Source organism: Rana temporaria, chromosome 4 (genome assembly GCF_905171775.1).
Source record: "Rana temporaria chromosome 4, aRanTem1.1, whole genome shotgun sequence".
NCBI classification, from domain to species: Eukaryota; Metazoa; Chordata; class Amphibia; order Anura; family Ranidae; genus Rana; species Rana temporaria.
This window is the reverse complement of record NC_053492.1, coordinates 147,942,774-147,967,290: the sequence shown is the minus strand read 5'-3', so window position 1 is coordinate 147,967,290 and position 24,517 is coordinate 147,942,774. Positions and strand designations below refer to the sequence as shown.

General features: G+C 43.6%; 1 protein-coding gene across 1 annotated transcript in view; it reads left to right on the top strand.

Moving 5' to 3' along the window:
• Window positions 1-24,517, top strand: part of MINDY4B (MINDY family member 4B) — an 86,178-nt gene that overhangs the window by 16,624 nt on the left and 45,037 nt on the right. Inside the window, exons 2-5 of the mRNA XM_040349161.1 lie at window positions 4,567-4,694; window positions 4,818-4,845; window positions 15,449-15,616; window positions 19,394-19,513. Coding sequence (XP_040205095.1) covers window positions 4,573-4,694; window positions 4,818-4,845; window positions 15,449-15,616; window positions 19,394-19,513 — 438 coding nt within the window. The 5' untranslated portion in view covers window positions 4,567-4,572. The remainder of the gene's footprint in view (window positions 1-4,566; window positions 4,695-4,817; window positions 4,846-15,448; window positions 15,617-19,393; window positions 19,514-24,517) is intronic.

Below are 24,517 nucleotides of genomic sequence, written 5' to 3'. Positions count from 1 at the left end.
AGAATTGCGTGGTCGTGCGACATGGCTCCCAAACAACATTTACGTCCTTTTTTCCCACAAATAGAGCTTTCTTTTGGTGGTATTTGATCGCCTGTGCGGTTTTTATTTTTTGCGCTATAAACAAAAAAAGAGCATAAATTTTGAAAAAACACAATTTTTTTAACTTTTTGCTATAATAAATATCCCATTAAAAAAAAAAAAAAAATGTTTTCTCAGTTTAGGCCGATACGTATTCTTCTACATATTTTTTTTTTTTTAAATCGCAATAAGCGTATAGTGACTGGTTTGCGCAAAAGTTATTGCGCCTACAAAATAGGAGACATAATTATGATTTTTTTTTTTTTATGATTTTTTTTTTAACTAGGAATGGCGGCGATCTGCGATTTTTATTGGGAATGCGAAATTATAGCAGACACATCGGACACTTTTGACACATTTTTAGGACCATTCACATTTATACAGTGAACAGTGCTATAAATATGCACTGATTACTGTATAAATGTGACTGGCAGGGAAGGGGTTAACACGAGGGGGCGAGGAAGGGTTTAAATGTGTAGCCTAGTGAGTGATTCTAACTGTAGGGGGAGGGGACTGACTGGGGAGGTGACCGATCTGTGTCCCTATGTAGACATTGCGGAGGTCTGCTGTGAGTTATCGCGGGATTTAGAAAGAACTTGCGGTTTAGTAATTATGCATATGAGCGTATCATGGGAGAGTGGATCTTGGGTGGGAGTTCCCACACTTTTTTCCCCAGGACTTGACCCCTAATTGGGACACGCTCAAGAATGACAAAGTTCTCGGTCCTATTATTCCAGATAACCCGGTTTTGATTTATAGAGGCGCCCCACCTTTGAGACAAAGTATTGCACCCAATGTTATAGACCCACCCAAGAGGATGACCTTTTTTCAGTCTTTGAAGGGTTTCTATCCCTGCCGCAAATGTAGTATTTGCCAAATTAACACTTTCAGGGGGCGGAAATGTTTACATTTCCAATCTACTGTTACTAACCAGTCTTATGACATTGAATAATTTATGACATGCTCTACCAAGTATGTGGTTTATATGATCCAATGTCCGTGTTCCAAACAATACATTGGTCGTACCAAAAGGGAACTACATGTACGACTTAGTGAACATGTGGGAAACATTAAACGTGGTTTCCCAAAACACAATCTGTCTAGACACTATGATAAACATCATGGCACACAATTGAAAGGAACAATTTTTTTAGCCCTAGACACCATCCACCCACATTGGCGAGGGACTAATATGGTTAGATCTATTTCTAGACTTTAGACCAGGTGGATATTTAATATGAAATTTTTTGTCCCCTTTGGCCTCAATGTAGATTGGGACATAAACTGTTTTATCAATAATTCTTAATTTTTATCCTAATCATATTTTTAATTATTTCATTATATCTTTTAGATTTAAACATTTTGATATATTAAATCAATTTATTTTAATTTTTTCCTACTTAGATTTATTTTTAATTTATTCTGCATTCAGCATTATTGATTATTTTTATTAATTTATTGGTATTGTCAATTTTAAATTAATGTTACTTAATTTATTTGTCGGCGTCTCCATTATTCCAATTGCTTGCTCTCCTCCCCTGTGTGTTTGTTATCGCTGTTAGTCTTACTTTTATGCGCCACTAGATGGCTCTGTTTTTATTCTCCACTGCCATCCTCCATTTTCCTAGCGGCCATTACTTAAGATGGTGGAGCCGTTTTTTTGTCTAATTTACCCCTTGTATTGCCATTACTCAAGATGGAGTCTGGGGGCGTATATAAACACCCCTCGCGATGACGTCTGTACTCGGCCAATCCCCCATAGAAGTCCTCTTGAGACGAAACGTGCGTAGGGTGCCGGTGACGTCATCGTGTTCTGTCCATTGAGACTGCGGAGTTACAGACACATAGGAAGCGAGAGGTAGCAGGTGGAGACGCCGTGGATTTATATTTATTGACATGCTGGATTACTTATCGTTGGTGTGACTGTGAGTGCATTACTTCTTTCATTAAATGCTTTTTATCAACATATTGCGCTATGAGAGATTTTGTCTTTTATCCTTTGAGTTATCTCTGGATTTATTAGCTGCCGACCAGATTGGTTTTTGGGAGACCCATATCACTGTGCTTGATGAGACTGGTTTACAGAGTCGTTTTTTCTGGTAAGCAGGCAACCACACTGAGGCCCCATACACACGAGAGGATTTATCCGCAGATACGGTCCAGCGGACGGTATCCGCGGATAAATCCTCTCGAGGATTTCAGAAGATTTCTATGCGATGGCGTGTACACACCATCGCATTGAAATCCGCGCTGAAATCCTCTGCCGATGACGTGTCGCGCCGTCGCCGCTATTATGACGCGGCGACGGGCGCGACGCTGTCATATAAGGAATTTCACGCATGCGTCAAATCATTACGACGCGTGCGGGGAATCCCTTTGGACGGATGGATCCGGTAAGTCTGTACAGACGAGCGGATCCATCCGTTGGAATGGATTCCAGCAGATGGATTTGTTGAGCATGTCAGCAAATATCCATCTGCTGGAAATCCATCCCAGGGGAGATTTATCCGCGGATAAATATCCGACGGAGTGTACACACCATAGAATCTATCCGCAGAAACCCATTTGATGGGATTTATCTGCGGATAGATTCTATGGTGTGTATGGGGCCTGATGGGTGTTTGAAGACACGTTCTCTAGTTCTTCTGGGAAGATTGGTGTTCATTCATTGTTTTCTCTGGAATCACTTATATACTTCTGAAGTTAACACTTCACATGGACTTTTCATGAATGGGACACCATTTGCCTTAGTTTTCTATTCCTAAAACTAATATTTTTTTCTTTTTTTGAGTGTTTTTCCTTTTAGAGTGTTTATCATTAATTACTCACATTTGTTCAGCACTATCACTGTGTTTGTTTCAATTCATTCAGGTTTATTATTGATTTGTTGTTTATGCATTATTATGAAAATTCACCTTTAGCGCTGCACTCCTTTGTTTTTCATATTGTATTTTAGTTTTTTGTACTGAACTTTAGTGCTAGCTGCTGTCCCTTATTAATTTTATCACTTTCTAATATTAAGCGCAGCGTCAGCCTTAGGGCTATTTTTTTTCTATTTTTAATCATTAAAGCGGTGGTTCCCCCTTAAAAACAACTTTTTTTTATTCCACTGCCCCCCCACATTACAATCGAATTAAGGCTCTTATTATTTTTTTCCTGCTGTACATACCTTAGTACAGCATATTCACCCGTGCATCCGGGTTGCGAGTCCCGCGGGAGTGGGCGTTCCTCACATGCTGTTGATTGACGTTTTGCCCAAAAACAAGCTCTCCCCTGTCGCGTAAGCCGCGTCACGGTTGGCGAAAGGAGCCGAACGGCGAGTCGGCGCTATACTGCGCATGCGCATTGCCGTTCGGCTCCTTTCGCTAATCGTGACGCGGCTTACGCGACGGGGGGAGAGCTCGTTTTTGGGCAAAACGTCAATCAACAGCATGTGAGGAACGCCCACTCCCACGGGACTCGCAACCCGGATGCACGGGTGAATATGCTGTACTAAGGTATGTACAGCAGGAAAAAAATAATAAGAGCCTTAATTCGATTGTAATGTGGGGGGGCAGTGGAATAAAAAAAAGTTGTTTTTAAGGGGGAACAACCGATTTAAATCGACTTCTGTTGAAGCACAGTGGCCACACGTGGATTGAAATTTGGCAGGTCCCTGCTGAACTGGCCAAATGTTGATCCATGTATGGCCAGTTATCGCCTAGGTTAAGAAGGTGAAGGTGTTATCAAAACCCTCAGGGCCGATCCTAGGGTCACAGGCGCCTGGGTGCAGAAATATTTCTGGCGCCCCCACATGGGCGTCATCATTTTACTGACTTCTCCCCTTTACAAATGTTTCAATGGCAATGACTCAAAAACAGAGATGCTCCCCCACAAAGTCTTCATTAACCTGGGATCCCTACATGATCTCTTAACAATAAACAAAATACAGGAAGAGAAGCAGAGTACTTTATTGGGACCTGGAGGGGGCCTCTGTGATGGACACAGAGAGGACTTCTGTTAGAGAGTCTGTTAGATGTTCGGCGCCCCCACCTCTGCAGGCACCTGGGTGCAATGCACCCTGTGCACCCTGCCTAGGATCGGCCCTGAAAACCCTCAATCTCTGTCCATAGCAGGACCTATAATAAAACGTGAAAACATTTATTCAGTTCAATGAGTACAATTCGCACATCTAAATTATTCAAGCCACAGGGAACTAGATATGTAATACTAGGCCAAATCTCAACCATGATTTTGTGAAAAGGTGAGGTGAACTATATTTATACAGCAGCAATAAAAGAAAAGGATACAAAAAAAGCACAGAGAAGTTTGTTGAGCTCTGATAAAAGATTAATCATGATGTGTCGGTGTGAGCTTACAGCCCACTCAGAATAGTGACACTTTGTCAGGAAGTTTCAGCCTGGGCATTGTTAGGAACGCAATGTCTACCTTCGATGTGGCTTATAAAAAGAAGGAGCCAATTATTATGTGTTTCCATGCCTCCTCCAGCTTCTGATGGAAAAGCAACCTGCAGACAGAGCCCAGAAAGCACCCAGCTTCAAACAAATGGAATTGGAAGATATCACCAGCAAAATTTCGAAACTCGATAAGTGGAGAGCAATATTCAGTTCCCAAGGGTAAGATGCACCAATACCTTTTAGAACAGACCGGGTATATGGTAATGGCATTTATAGCAAAATATTGTAGCACTAAAAAAAAGCGGGCCTCGGTTATTTAATATTTCTCTTTATTGCTTGTAGGTTGGAGAACAACAGACCGGTTAGAAAGGTAATTTGCGGCATTTCGTTTATATACATGATACAGAGTAGATGCAAAAGTAACATTATGTGGAACTGTTAGTGAAAATTAATGTGTCATCTTCAAAGGTTAAAAAAACTAATTATAAACTAAATGAAGCATACAGTTATCTGCTCTTGGCATACGTATAACAACTATCATATTTTTAAGATAAGACTGCCCTGTGTTTTATGTACAGTCACTTATATACCGTAACTGTCAAAACTCCTAACAGACATAAATGAACATACAGTCTAGCTAGCACCTCACTGTGCATCTAATAGCAGCAATGATAATGATGAACCTCAGCAACTACCACATAAAACAGTATTGTGTTTAATCATACAACTTGTTCATTGCTAATGTATAATATAGTATAAGAATACATACCTAGTTACCCATGATACAGCAGGTATGTAATTAACTGGACATTTGCAGGGTACAAACAATGGCACAGAAATCCCGTGCACATCAAATAAAAGATTGGCCAGGTTGCAACTTTTTGGGCAACTAACCACTGTAAGTGCTGGGAAAAGTTTTGTACAGACGCTCACAGTTTTTATTATACAGTAAAACCTTGGTTTGAGAGTAACTTGGTTTGAGAGCGTTTTGCAAGATAAGCAAAATGTTTTAATAAATGTTGCCTTGATATACAAGCGATGTCTTGATATAAGAGTAGCGTCATGTCACAATTGAGTATAAAAAAGAAGAGAGGAGCCTCTAAGTGTAGCAATATGGTTACATTTAATGAAGGTACAACATTTAGCAACTTATTGCTACACGTATGCCGTGTACACACGATCAGTCCATCTGATGAGAACGGACCGATGGACCGTTTTCATCGGTTAACTGAAAAAAACGATCGTGTCAGAACACGGTGACGTAAAACACAACGACGTGCTGAAAAAAACGAAGTTCAATGCTTCCAAGCATGCGTCGACTTGATTCTGAGCATGCGTGGATTTTTAACCGATGGTTGTGCCTACTAACGATCGTTTTTTAACTATCGGTTAGGAATCTATCGGTTAAATTTAAAACAAGTTGGCTTTTTTTTAACCGATGGATAAATAACCGATGGCGCCCACACACAATCATTTTTGACCGATGAAAACGGTCCATCAGACCATTCTCATTGGTTTAACCGATCATGTGTATGCGGCATTAGAGGTGCCTCTCTTCTCTTTTTTACCCTGTAAAAAAATGCTTTGATCTACAAGTGCTTTGGATTACAAGCATGTTTCTGGAACAAATTATGCTCACAAACCAAGGTTTTACTGTACTTTTAAGATATGCACTACACAATGAAAATGTTATCCCAAATAGGCCTCTTGAGGATTGTGTCCTAGTGATATTCATTGGATGTACTGTATATGCTATGCTTTGCAAACAAGGATGATGACACAATACAAGGCAAGGTGTGCAATACTAAGGTACCTGAGCTCATCAGCATACCATCTTTTTGAAAATGAGTATTTGCATAGGTCTAGGCACCAACTTACACTAGATTGCTTGGACCAGGCACCTAGTACTGGATTGTGGGAGGCTGAAGGAGATGTTCGCCACTTGGAAGTTCTGGTTCTTCACTGGGACTTCAACAGCAGATCAGGAGGTAGTCAGTTATGTTAATAGAGGAGAGGTACCTCGAGGGTTCCAGCTGGATGGGGACCTTGGTTTTTTTTTGCTACTCACTGGAACACTGCAAATTTTCTTCAAATTTAACCAGTGCTTTGACACTACAATGTATAGCAATTGATTTGCTTAGATCCCACATCCCCAGCAATATATACTTATGTTTCCCTCACTTCCCCGCTTCTTTGTTCAGCGCCGGACACTTGGTATGGTACTTCTTGGTATGGGGAAGCATGTGACACACTCTGTGGGGGTTATTTAAGAAAGGCAAATCCACTTTGCACTACAAGTGCAAAGTGCACTTGAAAGTGCACTGAAAGTGCACTTGGAAGTGCAGTCGCTGTAATTTTTAGGGGTAGATCTGAAACTAGGGGAAGCTCTGCTGATTTTATCAGCCAATCATGTGCAAGCTAAAATGCTATTTTTTATTTCCGTTGCATGTCCCCCTCAGATCTACAGCGACTGCACCTCCAAGTGCACTTTCAGTGCAATTTCAAGTGCACTTTGCACTTGTAGTTTGCGCTTGTAGTGCAAAGTGGATTTGCCTTTCGTAAATAACCCCCAAAGTATTCTGAATAATACAAGGCTTTTGCGAATGGACAAGGGGAGAAAACAAGAAAGTTAGAATGACAGGATCCTTCACTGCTGCTACCACTGCCTCTCACACCCACAGCACGGGAAGATCACCATTGTGTGCAGTATGCTGCTTCAATGCGGGGAAAGTTTGTATAGTACAGCAGCTAAGACATAGGATACATTTTATTATAAGTAAATATTTGACTGGTGCTGTATCCCCAAAACATTTTTTCAGCATTAAAATACTTATTGAATGATTACAAACTGATTCATACAATTATATAACCTGCTTATGCAACAACATTATATACAGAGTGCATCCATGACATGCTTAGCAGGGGCGGACTGACAACTCATGGGGCCCCCGGGCAATAAAAGATTATGGGGCCCCTGGGCTTACAGATGGCCACCACGCTAGGAGGCAGTGCAGAGGTGGGGCAGCTAAAATCTCGGGATTTTCACATCAAAAACATGTCGGTTTCGGACATATCAGGGACAGATGTAAAAAAAAACTGATTTTTACATACTGTCCCTGGTTTTACTGAGCCTGGCAACCCTGATGGGGCCCCCTAGTGGCATGGGGCCCCTGATGCTTATCTTTCTTTCCATGACATATGTTGCTTTCTGACATCCATCAATTTGAATATTGCCATACTAGAATTAAAATAATAAATAATCCTTTTTAATGACAAATGATGACAGACTTTCCACTGCTGAGCTGCTACTAACTGGGAATGCGTATAGACCTTGTTCACACTGCTGTATAATGCAGGGAAGTATTGCTTAGCAAAACAAATGTCTGCTTCACACAGAAATTAAAGTTGCAAAGATAAACCAGAGAGTTCAGTCTTCTACAGCAATGTTTGGGAAAGTAATTACAGCAGATACTATGCATTTGTAGCTGGAAGATGTACTTTGATTGTTCACTTCTGTATTCCAAGCTGGTGCAAAAAAGTTTTAGAATTATGGACAGCACATCACCAGCAAAACTAGTTTAGCCATACTAAGGAGTCATAAGAACCGAGAAAGCAAAACATAAAAAAAAGAGACACAATATGGTATATACAATCTTAAGATTCTCCAAAGATTAGCATTTCAAGCAAAGGGCTGGGCAGAATGCTGCGAGCAGCGTGTACTGTACTGTACATTTGCTACTAAAAGTCTCTTCCAATAATTAGTATATTCAATGGAGCCTGTTCACACATCTCGGGGTGGTTGTGGAGGGCATTGCAGAAGCGTGCTATGTGTCTTTGGCTCTGTTTCAGGTCCGAATTCAGGCCAAAATCTGGCCCTGAAACGCTGAACGGGAACCCTGCTGGGAGCAGCGGCTGCAGATAGTGTGAACCCAGCTTTAAAGGCTGAAACTTTTTCTTTTACATTTTGGATAGAAATTGAGAGTTAAGCCCTGTACACATGCTCAGTTTTCTCTGCGGTAAAAAGTCAGCCGAGAAAACCGAGGGGAAACCAGGGAACCTGCTCCGTAAGTTTCCCCGTGTACACACGGCCGGGTTTCCCGTCGGGAAAACTGCGGGGAAAACTTTGGCCGGGAACCCTGGCCGTGTATATACTCCCCTCGCAGTGTTTCCCCATAGGAAAACTGCAGAGTTTGAAACCGCAGGGAATCCTGACGGGAAAATAGAGAGCAGGTTCTCGGCAGTTTTCCTGTTGGGAAAACGAGGAAGCATAGACACGGCCGAGATTCCCGGCCAAAAGCTCTCCCTGAAGTTTTCCAGACGGGAAACCCGGCCATGTGTACAGGGCTTTATAATTCTGTCAGATTTTTTTCTAGTTGTCAATGTCCCATTGGGGAGATTTCCCTTCATCTCCTGATCCATAGGCAAAACAGGAAGTGAGATGAAATCCCTACTGAGTAAGGGAATTTCTGGTTTTCACCACAACCAATGTCCCCATTGAAAGATGTCCCCTATATTTCTGTTCTAGTTCTAGTAACAACCCAAAATGTTGGATTTGCTTTCATTTACACACTCAGGGATAAAGGTAAACAGTACAAATACAGTGGGTGAAGCACCCTAATGGGTACAAGAAATCAAAGCTTCAAAGCTAAAAAAAATAATTATACCTTCAGGGCTCCTTCACATTATTGCGGTGACCTGATTTTTTCTGTATTGGATAAACGCGGGTCACCACTACTACTTCACAGAGTGGTCCCTTACCTCCTCTTCTGGATTCCCCCCACTGCGCTGATCGCTCCTCATTCCTCCAGGTGCCCCCTTAGCAAGCCGTGTACTATGGGGACACCCATGTTGGCATGCTTCTGAGCCAGGCTGTGTGCATACATAGACACACACAGCGTGGCTCATCCAAGCCCCCTGCCCCCTCTTTATAGGATTTGACCGACAGCAGCAGCAGAAAGAGCAGTGGCGCTGCAGCCGGGACAGCGCTGGAGCATGAGAGGACTCAGGTAAGTGATTAGGGATTGGGGAAGGGAAGGTATTGGAAGTTTTCTTTTTACCTTGAAGTGGTTGTAAAAGACATTATTTTTTATTAAAACAATAAACATGTAATACTTATCTCCTCTTCTGCCCCCCCCCCCCCCCCCCCCCGGTGCTCCTGGCTCCTCTTCTTCTCTGTGTGCCCCCATAGCAAGTCCTGCGGAGGAGGAGCAGTATAAAGTGCTGTAATGGGAAAGGAGCTCACCAGCTGGGCATAGCATCCAGGGTGGAGGGGGTGATCAGTGGGCTTTGGGGGATGCAAATTAGATCTGGGGGGGGGGAAGCCATGTGACACTAAATCTGAAGTCTGCAGCCCCTCAGGCCAGGGCCCCTCAGGAGTTGTTAAGGGATTTGTTTTAGCAATTTATGAAGGTTTCTTTGTCAGTGTTGGCAGGTGTAGGGGGAAGGTCCCCTTCAGGAGGTTTGTGTCTTTTCCTTAGTTGTCAGGGAAGTGGGGTAAGCAGACATACCTGAGTGGGGGGTACAGAGAATCCCAGCTGGTGACTGGGAGATACTGAGCAGTGTCTTACCTCAGCAGTGACATCTGTCCTATCGTGGCTACAGGACGGCACTCTCCTCCTCTTTAATTGCTGAGCTTTGTTACCATTCCATGTTGCCAGCACACAGCACAGACACTTCCCTATCCTGGACTGTTCTCCCCCTGTGCTCCTCTCCATCCAGCCAATGAGAATGGAGGGGTGTGTACTGTGGAAGGCAAAGTGGAAGCCCAGTACTGGAACGTGGGCAGATCGGAGCTGGACTTTGTGGAGGACATAATATTATGACAGGGAGGCTGCAGGGGCCCCCTGGAGCTAGGGGTGGGGTTACGATTGTGACCCCTGCATCCCCTTATGCTACGCCCAGGTTTGTAGCTCAAAGCTCCAAAATGATCAACATTCACAATTCTATAGTTTTCATTTGTGCCTGTCCACACCTGAGTGTAGTGTCACTTGTAGGTTGTAGTTTAAAAAAGTACATGAAGTACAGGCATACCCCACTTTTAAGTACACAATGGGGTTTATTTACTAAAGCTGGAAAGTGCAAAATCAGGCTCACTTCTGCATAGAAACCTGGAAGCTGATTGCTCCAAGTGTTTTTGACCCCAAAAGACTTCAACGGGAACAGCAAAACATTCAAAATATGCATGTATCATGTTTTTTCCTTCGAGTAACTATCTTTCCATTGGCTAAAAATTATTTTATAAAAGATTTAAGCAAAAATGCCCATAAAAAGGCCTGTAAAAAATCCAGTGACGCTCAGCTCAAGTGTGAACATAGCCCAATGCACTACCATGCATGCTGGGTTACAAAAAGGTAGCTCTTTTAACTGAACGCTCTGCCCTAACACAAGGCATGTTGCATGCCGAGCAAGCGTTAGCAGTTTGGCTATATTCTGCATTCAAGAAAGTTTTTGTATGTTCATGAATGTATTCAATTAAAAATATCCATCCAGCAATTGTAAAAGTGTTTTGTTATGTGGTAACTGACACGAGAGAGGCGGTATCTTGGCAGACTCCGATAGAGAGGCTGCACTTTCCCTATCACTCATCACAAGTGCCTTCATCTGTATCCTCTTCTGTTACATTGATACTATGAATATTTGCTCAAACACACTTCTGAATGGAAACACCTCAAAGCTCAGTTACATTGAGTTACTCCAAGAAGATGTCGGGAAGAAATCAATAGTAAGTGGCACCTTGTTTTCTGTGTTGTGCTCGGATCCAAGGGTTTCATGCTCAGCTATAGGAGCCTTCTAATGCTTATCAGTCAGGAGAAGGTGAGTGGTAATGCCATATAATACACACAAACTGTTCATATACTCCTATACTAATATATACCTATACTTATATCTTTAAAAAAATGCAAAGAACAAAACACATGGGGCATGGGTTTGGGAAAATATATACGTAATACTGTTAAAGCTGTGTATAAAATAATAGTGACTCGGAGCCCACAGGTAATTGCGTACCTAAAACTTTCATAATTCAATGCTTTAGCGGGTAAGGTAAATTGGTGCCTTTATGAGAGCTACTGTAGTATATTTTACCCGCTGTCAGAATAGAATGACACACACAGCTCCCTGTTCTCGCTCTGTAACGAGCGATTGCGGGTGCCCGGCGGTGATCGCGCCCGCCGGGCACGAGCATCGGGACCAGGGGCGAGCGGGGGCTGGTCGGCTAGTGGTTAAAGTAGTAGTAAAGCCTTTTTTTTTACTTATACTTACAGGTAGGCGTATAATAAGGCTTACCTGTAGGTACAGTGAATATCTCCAAAACTTGCACTGCTCAGGAGATATTCACACTGCATGCAGCCGGTGACGTCACCAGCGCATGCGCTCTGAAGGGACAGAATACCTGTGCCATCCCTTCAGGTCCTCGTGCCATGGCTGTGAGAGACGTCATTGCGGCTCAGCCAATCAGACGACTGAAGCACTCGAACCCCGATAGGGAAATAAGGGTGAAGATGGAAGCCCTGTCAGCGGGAAACAGCGCGCCACTGGAGGGATGTTCTAAGGTAATTATTTCATAATGTGCTAGTGTGTGATGCATACTAGCACATTATGCCATTATCTTGCAGGTTTTTTTTTATTTTAAAGGTGCAGTTTACTACACAGAGCTGCTTTACACAAATTCTGGAAATGTAGGGAATCGAACCATCACACTGAGATGCAAATTCCCACGCTGCATAGCTGCTCCATTCAGTTCCCTGCACAGGAGGGAGACACACAAATGAAGCCACTACAGCAAACCAGCAACAATGGGGAAAGGAGCCAGCTGAAGAACACATAGCAACACTGGGGGGGAGAGGGGGCAAAAGGGGGTAAAAACCCCCACAGTACTCCCCTAACTGGTTACAATGCTAATGCACACAGGATGATTAGGATGTGCCCGGACATTTGGCCAGAGGTGTCGGGGAGCTGGTGACACTCTGAGCTGTTCGAAGCCACTCGGAAACATTAAATTCCCAAGTGTCCCCGAGCCTCACTGAGTGTTTCTAAATGTCTCCGCCCCCCCCCCCCCCCCCCACCTCTGGTTACTGCATACACTAGCAGTGCCGCTGGAACGATTTATCTGAGTTTCCATTATTTTCTATGGGGAAACTTGTTTGATATACAAGTGTTTTGGATTACAAGCATTTTTCTGGAACAAATTATGCGCGTAATCCAAGGTACCGCTGTAGTATCAAATCAGGCAGCCTCTTGAACTACTTAGTTGATTGTATATCTAAGGCCTCCTTCACATGGCCGGTTATATGCAGCCACTGGATTCCTGCTGCAAGAATCAATGGATTCTTCTGCTGGAATGACCAGGGCATGCAATCAACAGCAACCACTCAGCCCCTTTAAACTAATGGTGGGCTGACAGCGGACTTGACTCAGCCTACTGCATCCAGGTTCAGATATGAGAAGGAGGCCTAATGGAGGTTCTACAGTCAGATTGCATAGTGTATGGTCAGCCTTATGGCCCATTTGCACTTTAGCCTTGCCTAATTTGTTTTAGTTCACTTTATCATCCATTCTATCAAATGATAAGTTCACTTTTGAAACATGTTACATGTTCCACCCATTTTCATCGTCCACTGATGATGCTGTCTATGGTGAAACGCGTTGGGAAGGGCCTACGGACGTGACATCACCACGCACAACTTCCGGTCACAGGTCTGATGGGGTTTGCCATACAGGATTACTTGCTCTTTAGGTGTGTCCTTTGCATTTAATAAACTGATTACTTTTAACCACTTCCCGTCTGCAATACATTTATAAATGTCATCGCTGCAGCTGCAGCTTTAGGACCAGTTATTTCCTACAAAATAAAATTAGTCCAAGTGGCCAACGAGCTGCTGGATTACTTTTACAGGGGGTGGAAGGGGGTACCACCCCCCTCCACCTCCATCACCTTTACAAGGCTTTTCCGTGATTTTTAGGTACCGTAATTTAGCAAGGTTCCAAGGGCGGACGCAGTTTTAAAGCATGACACGTTTGGTATCTATTTACTCGGCGTAACATCATCTTTTATATTTTACCAAACAATTGGGTATTATATGGTGCTTTTGGCCATTAGGATTCATCAAAGTGTATTTTTCCAAAAATCTGTGTTTGAAAACCCGATGCAGAGTATTGTGTGACATAAAAATATGCAACGCCCACGATTTTATTCTCTAGAGTCTCTGCAAAAAAAAAAATACATATACCATATATATTTGTATATAATGTTTGGGGGTCTAAGTAATTTTCAAACAAAAAAATTATGGGCCAGATCCACGTACATGTAGAACGGCGCAGCGTACCAGAGATACACTACGCCGCCGTACCTTACCTGGCATATTTTCGAATCCTCATCGAGTTTGCGCCGTAAGTTACGGCGGCGTAGTGTATTTCTTGCGGCGGATTTGAAATTTGGCCGGTTGGGGGCGGGTTTCATTTAAATGAAGCGCTTCCCCGCGCCGAATGAACTGCGCATGCGTCGTCCCGAAATTTTCTGACGTGCATTGCGCTAAATGATGTCGCTAGGACGTAATTTTTTAACTTAGACATGAGTTACGTCCATCCCTATTCACGGACGACTTACGCAAAAAAATAAAATTCCAAATTTCGACGCGGGAACGACGGCCATATTTAACATGGCAAGTCTACCTATACGCCGCAAAATACCAGCTTTAACTATACGCCGGAAAAAGCCGACTACAGACGACGTTAGAAAATGCGACGGCCGCGCGTACGTTCGTGGATCGTCGTAAATCGCTAATTTGCATACCCGAAAACGGAAAACGCTACCCAGCGGACGCCGAAGTATTGCATCTTAGATCCGAAGGCGTACGAAGACGTACATCTGTCGGATCTAACCCAGAAGCCGTCGTATCTTGTTTTGAGAATTCAAAACAACGATACGACGCGGGAAATTTGAAAGTACACCGGCGTATCAGTAGATACGCCGGCGTACTTCATCTGTGGATCTAGCCCTATGTTTTTTTACATGTAGGAGAGGAATGCCAGAATTGGCCTGGGCTAGAAGCGGTTAAGTGGTATTTCCCGATGGAGATTGCTTTCTCTTTCATGATTAATATGTGGTGGAGTTTTGAGATTCGATGTGGGGGATATGTGATGTTGAGAGGTTTTCCAGTTTGGATGTACAGTAGACAGCTTATTAAGCCATTAACCCTTTGTTTGTTATTTAATAAGGCTTAGTGATTATTTTTATTCAGTAAGCAGTTTGTGAGCACAGAGAGGCGCACTGTTTTACCAGTCCAGGACACTTGTTTTGGTGTTGAGTGATTGGAACATCAAGCCATTTAAATTTACTGCTTCTTGGTGGATTTCACACTATATGGGTTCACATTAATATGTTTTGTACAATGCTGTTGATTATGCATGTTTTTGTATTATAGAGATCTATTTTGTTTTTTAAGTGCTGCACAGTATATATACAGTATTATATCTTTGCATATGGTGTGTGCTGGCGGCTCTTTGATTGTACCTGACCACTGTAATTTTACACATATACTTGGATCCACCCAGATGCCTGATCGGCAGGTGGCTCAACCTCCCAGTGTGCCACTGAGAGCCTGAGCCAGAAACTCCAGTCCTGCCCCTCCAAAGCCTGGCACTCCAGCAAGCAATGGAGGGGCAGAGCAGAGAACCAGTGACTGACAGTTACCAGATGTCTGCTCACTGAGGAGCAAAAATTAAAAGATCAGTGGCCTTTGATCGCTCACTTCTCAGTGTAGAAGCGGCGGGGGACAGATGCATCATTGGACTGATGCTGATGAGTTTGTATGTTTGTTATTTTGACATTAACACTTTTTATTTTGAAACACTTCTCTTTTGATGCAGCTTCAGATTATGTAGTCAATTCCTATGCATCAAAATCCCTTGCAGTTTTTACTTCCTTGAAATGAAAGATATAAAGCTATAACATCTAACCATATGTAATCATTAAGACTATTCAAGATACCTATAAAGAAGGTGAAGAAAATGAAGAAAAACCTAAGACCTCAAGAAGCAAGAAGCATGGCACTTTTCCTGGCAGTGTGTTATATTCTATCCCAAGAGAGCTAATAATCTCTTCAGACCTTGGTGGCCAGCCTATTACAATTGAAATGGCAATGGTAAGCAAAGCTTGTCAATAAAACAACACATGAAACCTTATCCATATTTAACAATAGGCCTAAGGAATTCTATCTTGTGTGTTATTAAATGCCAGAGTGGCTAGAGGGTGTTTCATTAAAGGAAAGAAAAACGTTATTTACTGATGATGTCATATGAACAAACCAATTGTCAAGACATGAAATGTATGACAAGTTATTAATTAAAGTAGCACAAAGAGCAATAAAGATGTACAAAGTGCAACAGCCCACATCATGCAATCGGAATTTAGTTTGCTGAAATCAGATTACATTGGCGTGTTGCTCCAAATTACTTCTCTTCGTACGTTGCTCTTTTCCTAGTGCTATTTTTGTTCTCCAGAGATATTCTCTATCTATACAAAGTGAATATATACAGTATCTCACAAAAGTGAGTACATCCCTCACATTTTTGTAAATATTTTATTATATCTTTTCATGTGACAACACTGAAGAAATTACACTTTGCTACAATGTAAAGTAGTGAGTGTACAGCTTGTATAACAGTGTAAATTTGCTGTCCCCTCAAAATAACTCAACACACAGCCATTAATGTCTAAACCACTGGCAACAAAAGTAAGTACACCCCTAAGTGAAAATGTCCAAAGTGTCAATATTTTGTGTGGCCAACATTATTTGCCAGCACTTCCTTAACCCTCTTGGGCATGGAGTTCACCAGAGCTTCACAGGTTGCCACTGGAGTCCTCTTCCACTCCTCCATGATGACATCACAGAGCTGATGGATGTTAGAGACCTTGCGCTCCTCTGCCTTCTGTTTGAATATGCCCCACAGATGCTCGATAGGGTTTAGGTCTGGAGACATGCTTGGCCAGTCCATCACCTTTATCCTCAGCTTCATTAGCAGTGGCTGTCTTTTAGGTGTATTTGGGGTCGTTATTATGTTATTATGTTGGAATACTGCCCTGCGGCCCAGTCTCCGAAAGTAGGGGATCATGCTCTGCTTCAGTATGTCACAGTACATGTTGGCATTCATGGTTCCCTCAATGAACTGTAGCTCCCCAGTGTCGGCAGCACTCATGTAGCCCCAGACCATAACAATCCCACCACCATGCTTGATTGTAGGCAAGACACACTTGTCTTTGTACTCCTCACCTGGTTGCCGCCACACCCACTTGACACCATCTGAACCAAATAAGTTTATCTTGGTCTCATCAGACCACAGGCCATGGTTCTAGTAATCCATGTCCTTAGTCTGCTTGTCTTCAGCAAACTTCTTGTGCATCATCTTTAGAAGAGGCTTCCTTCTGGGACAACAACCATGCAGGCCAATTTGATGCAGTGTGAGGCGTATGGTCTGAGCACTGACAGGCTGACCCCCCACCCTTTTAACCTCTGCAGCAATGATGGCAGCACTCATATGTCTATTTCCCAAAGACAACCTCTGTATATGATGCTGAGCACGTGCACTCAACTTTGTTGGTCAACCATGGCGATGCCTGTTTTGATTGAAACCTGTCCTGGTAAACCACTGTATGGTCTTGGCCACTTTGCTGCAGCTCAGTTTCAGGGTCTTCAGGCAATTTTCTTAGAGCCTAGGCCATCTTTATGTAGAGCACTAATTCTTTTTTTCAGATCCTCAATAAGTTCTTTGCCATGAGGTTTCATGTTGAATTTCCAGTGACCAGTATAAGAGAGTGAGAGCGATAACACCAAATTTAACACACCTGCTCCCCATTCATACCTGAGACCTTGTAACACTAATGAGTCACATGACTCTAGGAAGGAAAAATAGCTAATTTTCCCAATTTGGACATTTTCACTCACCATTGTTGCCAGCGGTTTAGACATTATTGGCTGTGTGTTGAGTTATTTTGAAGGGACAGCAAATGTACACTGTTATACAAGCTGTACACTCACTACTTTACATTGTAGCAAAGTGTCACTTTAGTGTTGTCACATGAAAAGATAGAATAAAATATTTACAAAAATGTGGGGGGTGTACTCACTTTGTGACATTCTGTATATACACACTGTATATAGCCATTACCATTTGTAATGTTTAAAATACATTTAATGGTCTCTTGGCCCAAGCACTGGGGGCCTTTAGGATACACAGATAGACTTTATTATTGGTTTAAAGGATTCTTGTACTGTATATCAGTTATATAATAAGTATAGACTGCAAACAACTATAGTAAATCAGGAGATCTTACTAAGTTGGAAGCCATTTCCCTTCATCTATATTTGAAAAGACTGAATGCACATGTTGGATGAAATTATCCATTTTACATTAAATAGTTCATTAAAGACAAAAATACTTGCATAAAGTCAACTATGAACTTTATTCAAAGTGACCATAATATAATATTTCTGATCTAGACCAGACTATAGCCCAACCAAGTGCCTGTGCAATTAATATCTGTCTGTAACTTAAGGAATGAGTTGGTCATATTCTCCTATCAGAAAAGGATGATACCATATACTACTAAGTAGGAATGCCTCATGGGTAATATCAAATAATTGAACTAAACTTGTGTAATAAAAAGGTACAAATTTAGGCTGACTGTATGCCTAATAGGTAAAACTAACTGGTCACTGGTTCTCTTGGATGGCAGAAATGGAATTTGTGAATTTTTTATGTATGGTCTGCAGGGCCGTCTTTAAGGCACGGCAAAAGGTGCAGCTTCCCTGGGCCCTGTCATTGTTGTGAGGCCCAAAGCAGCTGCCTCATACTTGCCAACTATCCCAGTTGGCAAGTAAATTCCCTTGTCCCTTGAAGTTTTAGTCTTTTGCTGTGTCCTGATATCTCAGTGTGAAGTGCTGCTACTAATGCTGCCCAGCTCTGCCCTATTGTTGTGTACAGATGACTCCCCTGCAGACCCTGTGTTTACATGTAAATAACCGGCATTCATATGTAAATAATGGGAGCATTCATATGTAAATAGTTGCAGCATTCATATGGAAATAGCTGAGGCCTGGGGCATTCATATGTAAATACAGGCGGCATTCATATGTATATCATGCCCCTTTGCAGTGAAGAGATGATGTGCTGTAACCTCTAGCAACCAATCACTGAGCAGTATTACTGTACAGTAATCTCTAGCATCCAATCAACAAGAAGAAATCATGTGCTGTAACCTCTAGCAATCAGTCAGTGGTAATGATATGCTGTAACCTCTGGCAACCAATCGCAATCACTGTCTGATTTGATAAAGTAAACTGATTTTAAGTCTAGCTGATATTCATTTATGTCTCAGAGCAGATTTTTTTGATGGTCTGCACATTGTGTGGGAAGTTAAAGTGGAGTTCCAACCACAATTAGCATTTTTTAAATGTATGTCCTTTCATCCTGCGTTTTTATAATATAAATCCGGTCACTTACTATTTTACAATCCGCTGCCGATCCGCATAGATATTCAAAAAATATAGTTTATAAAACTATGTCTACACTGTTGTCATTTTGCTTGTGGGCATTGTAAAGCCTACAAGCACTTACTTCCTTCTTGGATGGGGAGTGATAATTGGACAGCGCACTGTATCCTGGGAAATTATGACACACATTTCCCAGGAGCATTAGAGGGAGATGATGTCAGAATCCTAGGTGGTTTCAAAGGCAGATTTCGTGGGACCGCATAGCAACAGGCATTTCCAGATGAGTTTTTTTTTTTCTTTTTTAGGTGTAAGCTACAGTTTAAAGCAAAATAGTTTTTTTGTAATGATTATATCAGTCATATATTAGGTATAGTTAGCGCACAAACTTTGTATTACTTCTAGCACTTTCACAATAATTTTTATTTTCAGGAGCTGAGAAAAATTTTGTTTGGAAACACATTTCAAACATTTAACTATGAATGGAAAAAATCTTTTTTCAAATTCAGAGAAGCCTTTTCAAACCTGGCATATTCATTGGAAGCAGAAAAGGTAACAAGTAAAACTAAATATACATTTACGTTGTATTTATACATTACGGGCCAAATCTTCAAAGGAGATACGCAGGCGGAACTGCTGTTCAGCCTGCGTATCCCTGTGGCTATCTTTGGAAACGATCCTCAGAAGGATTTTTCCAAAGATAGTCAGAAGATCCGACATCTGTAATAGACTTACACTGTCGGATCTTAGGATGCAGTACCGCATCCGCCGCTGGGGGCATTTTGAGTGGAAATGCCGCTTTGCGTATGCAAATGAGTACTTAGGCAGATCCACAAAGCTTTTTCCTGGTGCCTCCATGGCAGCATACCAATGGTCATGGCTCCGCCCCCACTGACCCACAGGACCACGTAACTCTCTCAATAAAAAGAGCTCCCCCCCTCAGATAGGCATTCTTTTTTTCTGTCCTCATCCCGCAGGATCAGATTTCAGCCCTTCCTCACCATCCATGGTGTAACCGTTGCAGGTTCATGCTCTCCTGCAGGACGGAGTCCTATGGCTTAGGCTGCTAAAGGCGCCAGATAAGTATAGGAGCCCATTTTTTTTTTTTGAGGATTTTTTTTGGGGCACTTGTATTACCTCCAGGAGCCTATGCTATCTCCTCTTCAGGTATTCAGGCTGACTATTCCAGGATAGGGCTTTACCACTATGTTAGGGCTTACCGCCTGTATGTCTCTCTCCTCGGCGAGACGCCGAGCGTCTGTCCTCTCCGTGAGCTGCAAGCGCTTTGCGCGGGTCACATGACGCAGTTTGTCATCTCGGGGGGCGGAGCGGGGCGACGCGGCCGCGCATGCGCACTGCGCGTTCGGCGGCCATCTTGGTACTCCCAAGACTTTAAAAACAGCCTGTCTTGGTCAGTTGAGAGCAGACTGTCAGTGGGGTAGCATCGCCAGCACTTGTCTCCTGATGGAATCCCTCTACCAGAGCGATATGGATCCTTGCCAAGGTACTCTTGTTTGGATAGCCTAGGGGGGATGGGAAGTGTGTTTTATCATGTGTTTTTTTTTTTTTTTTTTTTTTCTTTCTCTTCCCTCTTTCTTCTTTGCTCTTTCTCCTTGTACAAGGCCCAGATAGTAATCATAGGAAATTTCTTAAATTTACCCTTAGCTGCCCTGGACATAGTCTTGCCAATAAAAGATCCTCAACATTCCACTAGGTAAGGGCTGCTACAGATCAGGTAAGGTATTTTGAAGGAAAAAGAGCACTATCACAGACTTACTATAAATCCATATTCTGGGATTATGTCTCCGCAGCCCGCAACGAGACGCATCTTACAGATCCTCCCGTGACAGAAGCTCAGGAGGCCATAGGAGCTCAGGCCATCCACACTCTTCAGGCCGCAATACCAGCAGCCATCGAAGTTCGGCCCACCAGTCCTCTTCCAAACCTAGGGGGGATGACTGTTGGGTCTGTGGGAAAAAAGCCCTGCCAGGCAAGTTAGCCTGCGGCCAATGTTTCTTGGAGGCTACGGCAGAAAAACAGGTGTCTGCGAGCTCGATAAAAGACCTTATCAAGGAATCCATCAGGGAATTGGCGGCAGCACAAAGCACTTCTGCAACTCCTTCTCCCTCGGCTGAGCAAGAGATCGCAGGTCCATCCACCCCATACCCGGGAGAAGAGGACCTGGACGAGGACTTGGTATCAAATGAAGAAGAGATTTCAGCCTTTGACTTTGGGCTGGTGGAGCCATTTGTAAGGGCAGTCAAGGACGCCATTCAGTGGGAAGAAGAGGGTCTGGAACCTCCTTCCAAAACAAAAAAATACTTTCCGCATTTAGCAAAAAAGGTGTCTAATTTTCCCCTTATGGAGGAGATTAAAGGGATCATTCTAGAAGAATGGCAGAAGGTTGATAAGAGGCCGGTCGCCTTTAATCGTCTTCAAAAACTGTATCCGTTGGCCGAATTGGATGCTAAGATCTTTGAGTCCATTCCAACTGTGGATGCCTCAGTCATGAGGCTGGCAAAAAATTCGACCCTGCCGTTAGAGGATTCGGGCTCCTTCAAGGATGCCTTAGACCGGAGGATCGATGCAGATCTTAAGAAGATATACCAAGCAACTGGCGGGGCTTGCAAACCGGCGGTAGCCCTATCATCTGTTTCCAGAGCCACCAGGGTGTGGACTGACAACATTGAGACAGCTCTCAGAGCAGGCATAGACACTGAGGAAGTCATTAAGGCATTAGATGAGTTAAAACTGGCATCAGATTTCATGGCAGAGGCAGCGATAGATGTCTTGAGAAGCTCCTCCAGGGCCATGTTGTATTCAATCACGGCCAGAAGAGCCCTATGGTTAAAACCATGGGCAGCAGATCCATCTTCGAAGCAAGCGTGGTGTCGCATTCCGTATGATGGGAAAGCACTTTTTGGGGAGAAGATTGATTCGGCAATTTCAAGAGTCACAGGAAGAAAGAGTGGTCTAATCCCTCAAGATAGAAACAATAGGAAGAGATTTTTTCCCAGGCCGGGAGCGCAGCAGAGAGGAAGAGACTCAAGATCTTATCGCCCAGGTTATAGAAGGGGCTGGAAGGGGTCTCAGGCTTCTTTCCTTAAGATGGGGAAACCAAAACCCACAACTCCTGTGGGAGATTCCCAGAAGTCTTTTTGACTCCCCTGCCACCCAGACCGGCCCAGTGGGTGCAAGACTCAAGGCCTATGCGCAGGTCTGGGTGGAAGGGTGCACCGACCCATGGGTAGTGTCCACCATCCTCAGGGGACATTTTTGGAGGTTCAAATCTCGCCCTCCTCCATACTCTTTTCAAGACACCAAGGTTCCGGCGTCCAAAGAGAAAAGGGCAGTATTATTTCAGTACATCCAAATACTGTTGCAACAGAAGGCAGTGTTACCAGTCCCAGCTTCAGAGACGAACTCGGGATTCTACTCTCCCGTCTTCTTGATTCCCAAGAGGACGGGGGGATGGAGACCCGTACTGGATCTAAAAAGACTAAACAAATACATCAGGCTGGAACGCTTCAAGATGGAGTCCCTGAACACAGTAATCTTATCAGTCCAACCCGGGGACTGGATGGTTTCCATAGATCTCCAGGATGCATATTTGCACATTCCAATAAACAGCCAGTTCCAGCACTTTTTACGGTTCAAGGTGGGCGGCCTACGTCTACAGTTCCAATGCCTCCCGTTTGGAATCTCATCAGCCCCCAGAACGTTTACCAAAGTATTAGGGGCCATTCTAGTGCCTCTGCGGGAAAAGGGGATACGAGTACTATATTATTTGGACGATATTCTAATCTTGTCTCAGCAAAAGGACCGCTTGGAGGAGCACACCCAGATAGTACTAAGCACTCTGGTCAGCTTCGGTTGGTTGATCAACATAGCGAAAAGCCAGCTAAAGCCAACACAGAAGATGGGTTACTTAGGGGCTCTATTCAACACCCCGGAGAAATCGGTCTCTCTTCCACCAGAAAAGGTTCCAATGGTGGTCCAGAAAGTAAAACGAGCAATGAGCTCCCGCTTCATGTCAGCGTCAGAGTGTCTGAGCCTCATAGGCTCCTTCGCTTCATGCATCCCAATGGTAAAATGGGCCAGGTGGCACCTACGGGATTTTCAGCTAGGGTTCCTAGCCCAATGGGGGAAAGAACATCTCAAGCAGAAGATAGTTGTGTCCTCTTCGATGAAAGCCAGTCTATGGTGGTGGACAAGACCCTCCAATCTATTAACTCCGCGACGCCTAGGTCCAATAACATGGACCATTCTTACTTCAGACGCCAGCCAACTAGGTTGGGGAGCACACACCCAAGACAGATTAGTTCAAGGGAGGTGGCCATTCAGTGCGGAGGGAGTGATATCCAATATACTGGAACTAAGAGCGGCCTGGATGGGGTTGTTACATCTAGCACCTCTTCTCAGGGGCAAGCCAGTCCTTCTTCAAATGGACAACCGGGCGGCGGTGGCCTACGTTCAGAACCAAGGGGGCACGCACAGCAGAACATTATTCAGCGAAGTAACTCCAATAATATCGTGGGCAGAGAAGAATCTGTTCGACATACGGGCATGTTATATTCCGGGTCCGGAGAACCAGTTAGCCGATCACCTATCAAGGTCGTTCTGCAACAACAACGAATGGTCTCTAGACCAAGAGGTCATCAACAGGATCTGCCAACAGTGGGGGACTCCCCAATTAGATCTTTTTGCCTCACCGCTCAATGCAAAGACTCCTCGGTTCTTCTCAAGAGCACCATGTCCGGCAGCAGTGGGGACAGATGCTCTGATCCAGCCTTGGACATTCCAATTGGGTTATGCCTTTCCCCCAACTCCTTTAATTCTGAGATTCCTCCAGCGTCTGACAAAGGAAGAAGTAACCATCCTAGCGATCATTCCATATTGGCCAAGGAGGCCGTGGTTCCCGCTATTAGTCAGTCTATCCCTGGGCAATCCGACATCTCTACCTCTCAAGAACAACCTGCTGACGCAGGGCAGTTTCATCCACCCGAATCCAGAGATTCTGGATTTGAGGGTCTGGATATTGAAAGGAGGAGGCTGGGGGATATAGGGTGTTCACAAGAGGTCATCCGAACCCTCTTGCTCGCAAGAAAGTCTTCCACGAACACCACTTACTACAGGATTTGGAAGAAGTTTGTGACCCTAGCGGAATCCAACCAGTTCAATCCACTGTTTCCGGAGGTTCAGAATATTTTGTTATTTTTACAGTCAGGCCTAGACCTAGGTTTAGGACACAGCACTCTAAAAGTCCAAGTGTCTGCCATCTCAGCCTTAACAGATGTCAGATGGGCACTTAATCCACTGGTGGACAGATTTTTGAAGGCGGTTCTGAGACTTCGCCCACCCAGAAAATCTCTATACCCAAAATGGGATCTGACAATTGTGCTGGAAGCCCTAGCACGTTCCCCATTCGCTCCTACAGAAGGTTGCTCATTAGAGGACATTACCTGGAAGGCAGCCTTCCTGATTGCAATCACATCGGGGCGCAGGGTATCGGAAATCCAAGCCCTGGGAGCCCAGGAGCTTTACATCACATTCTTT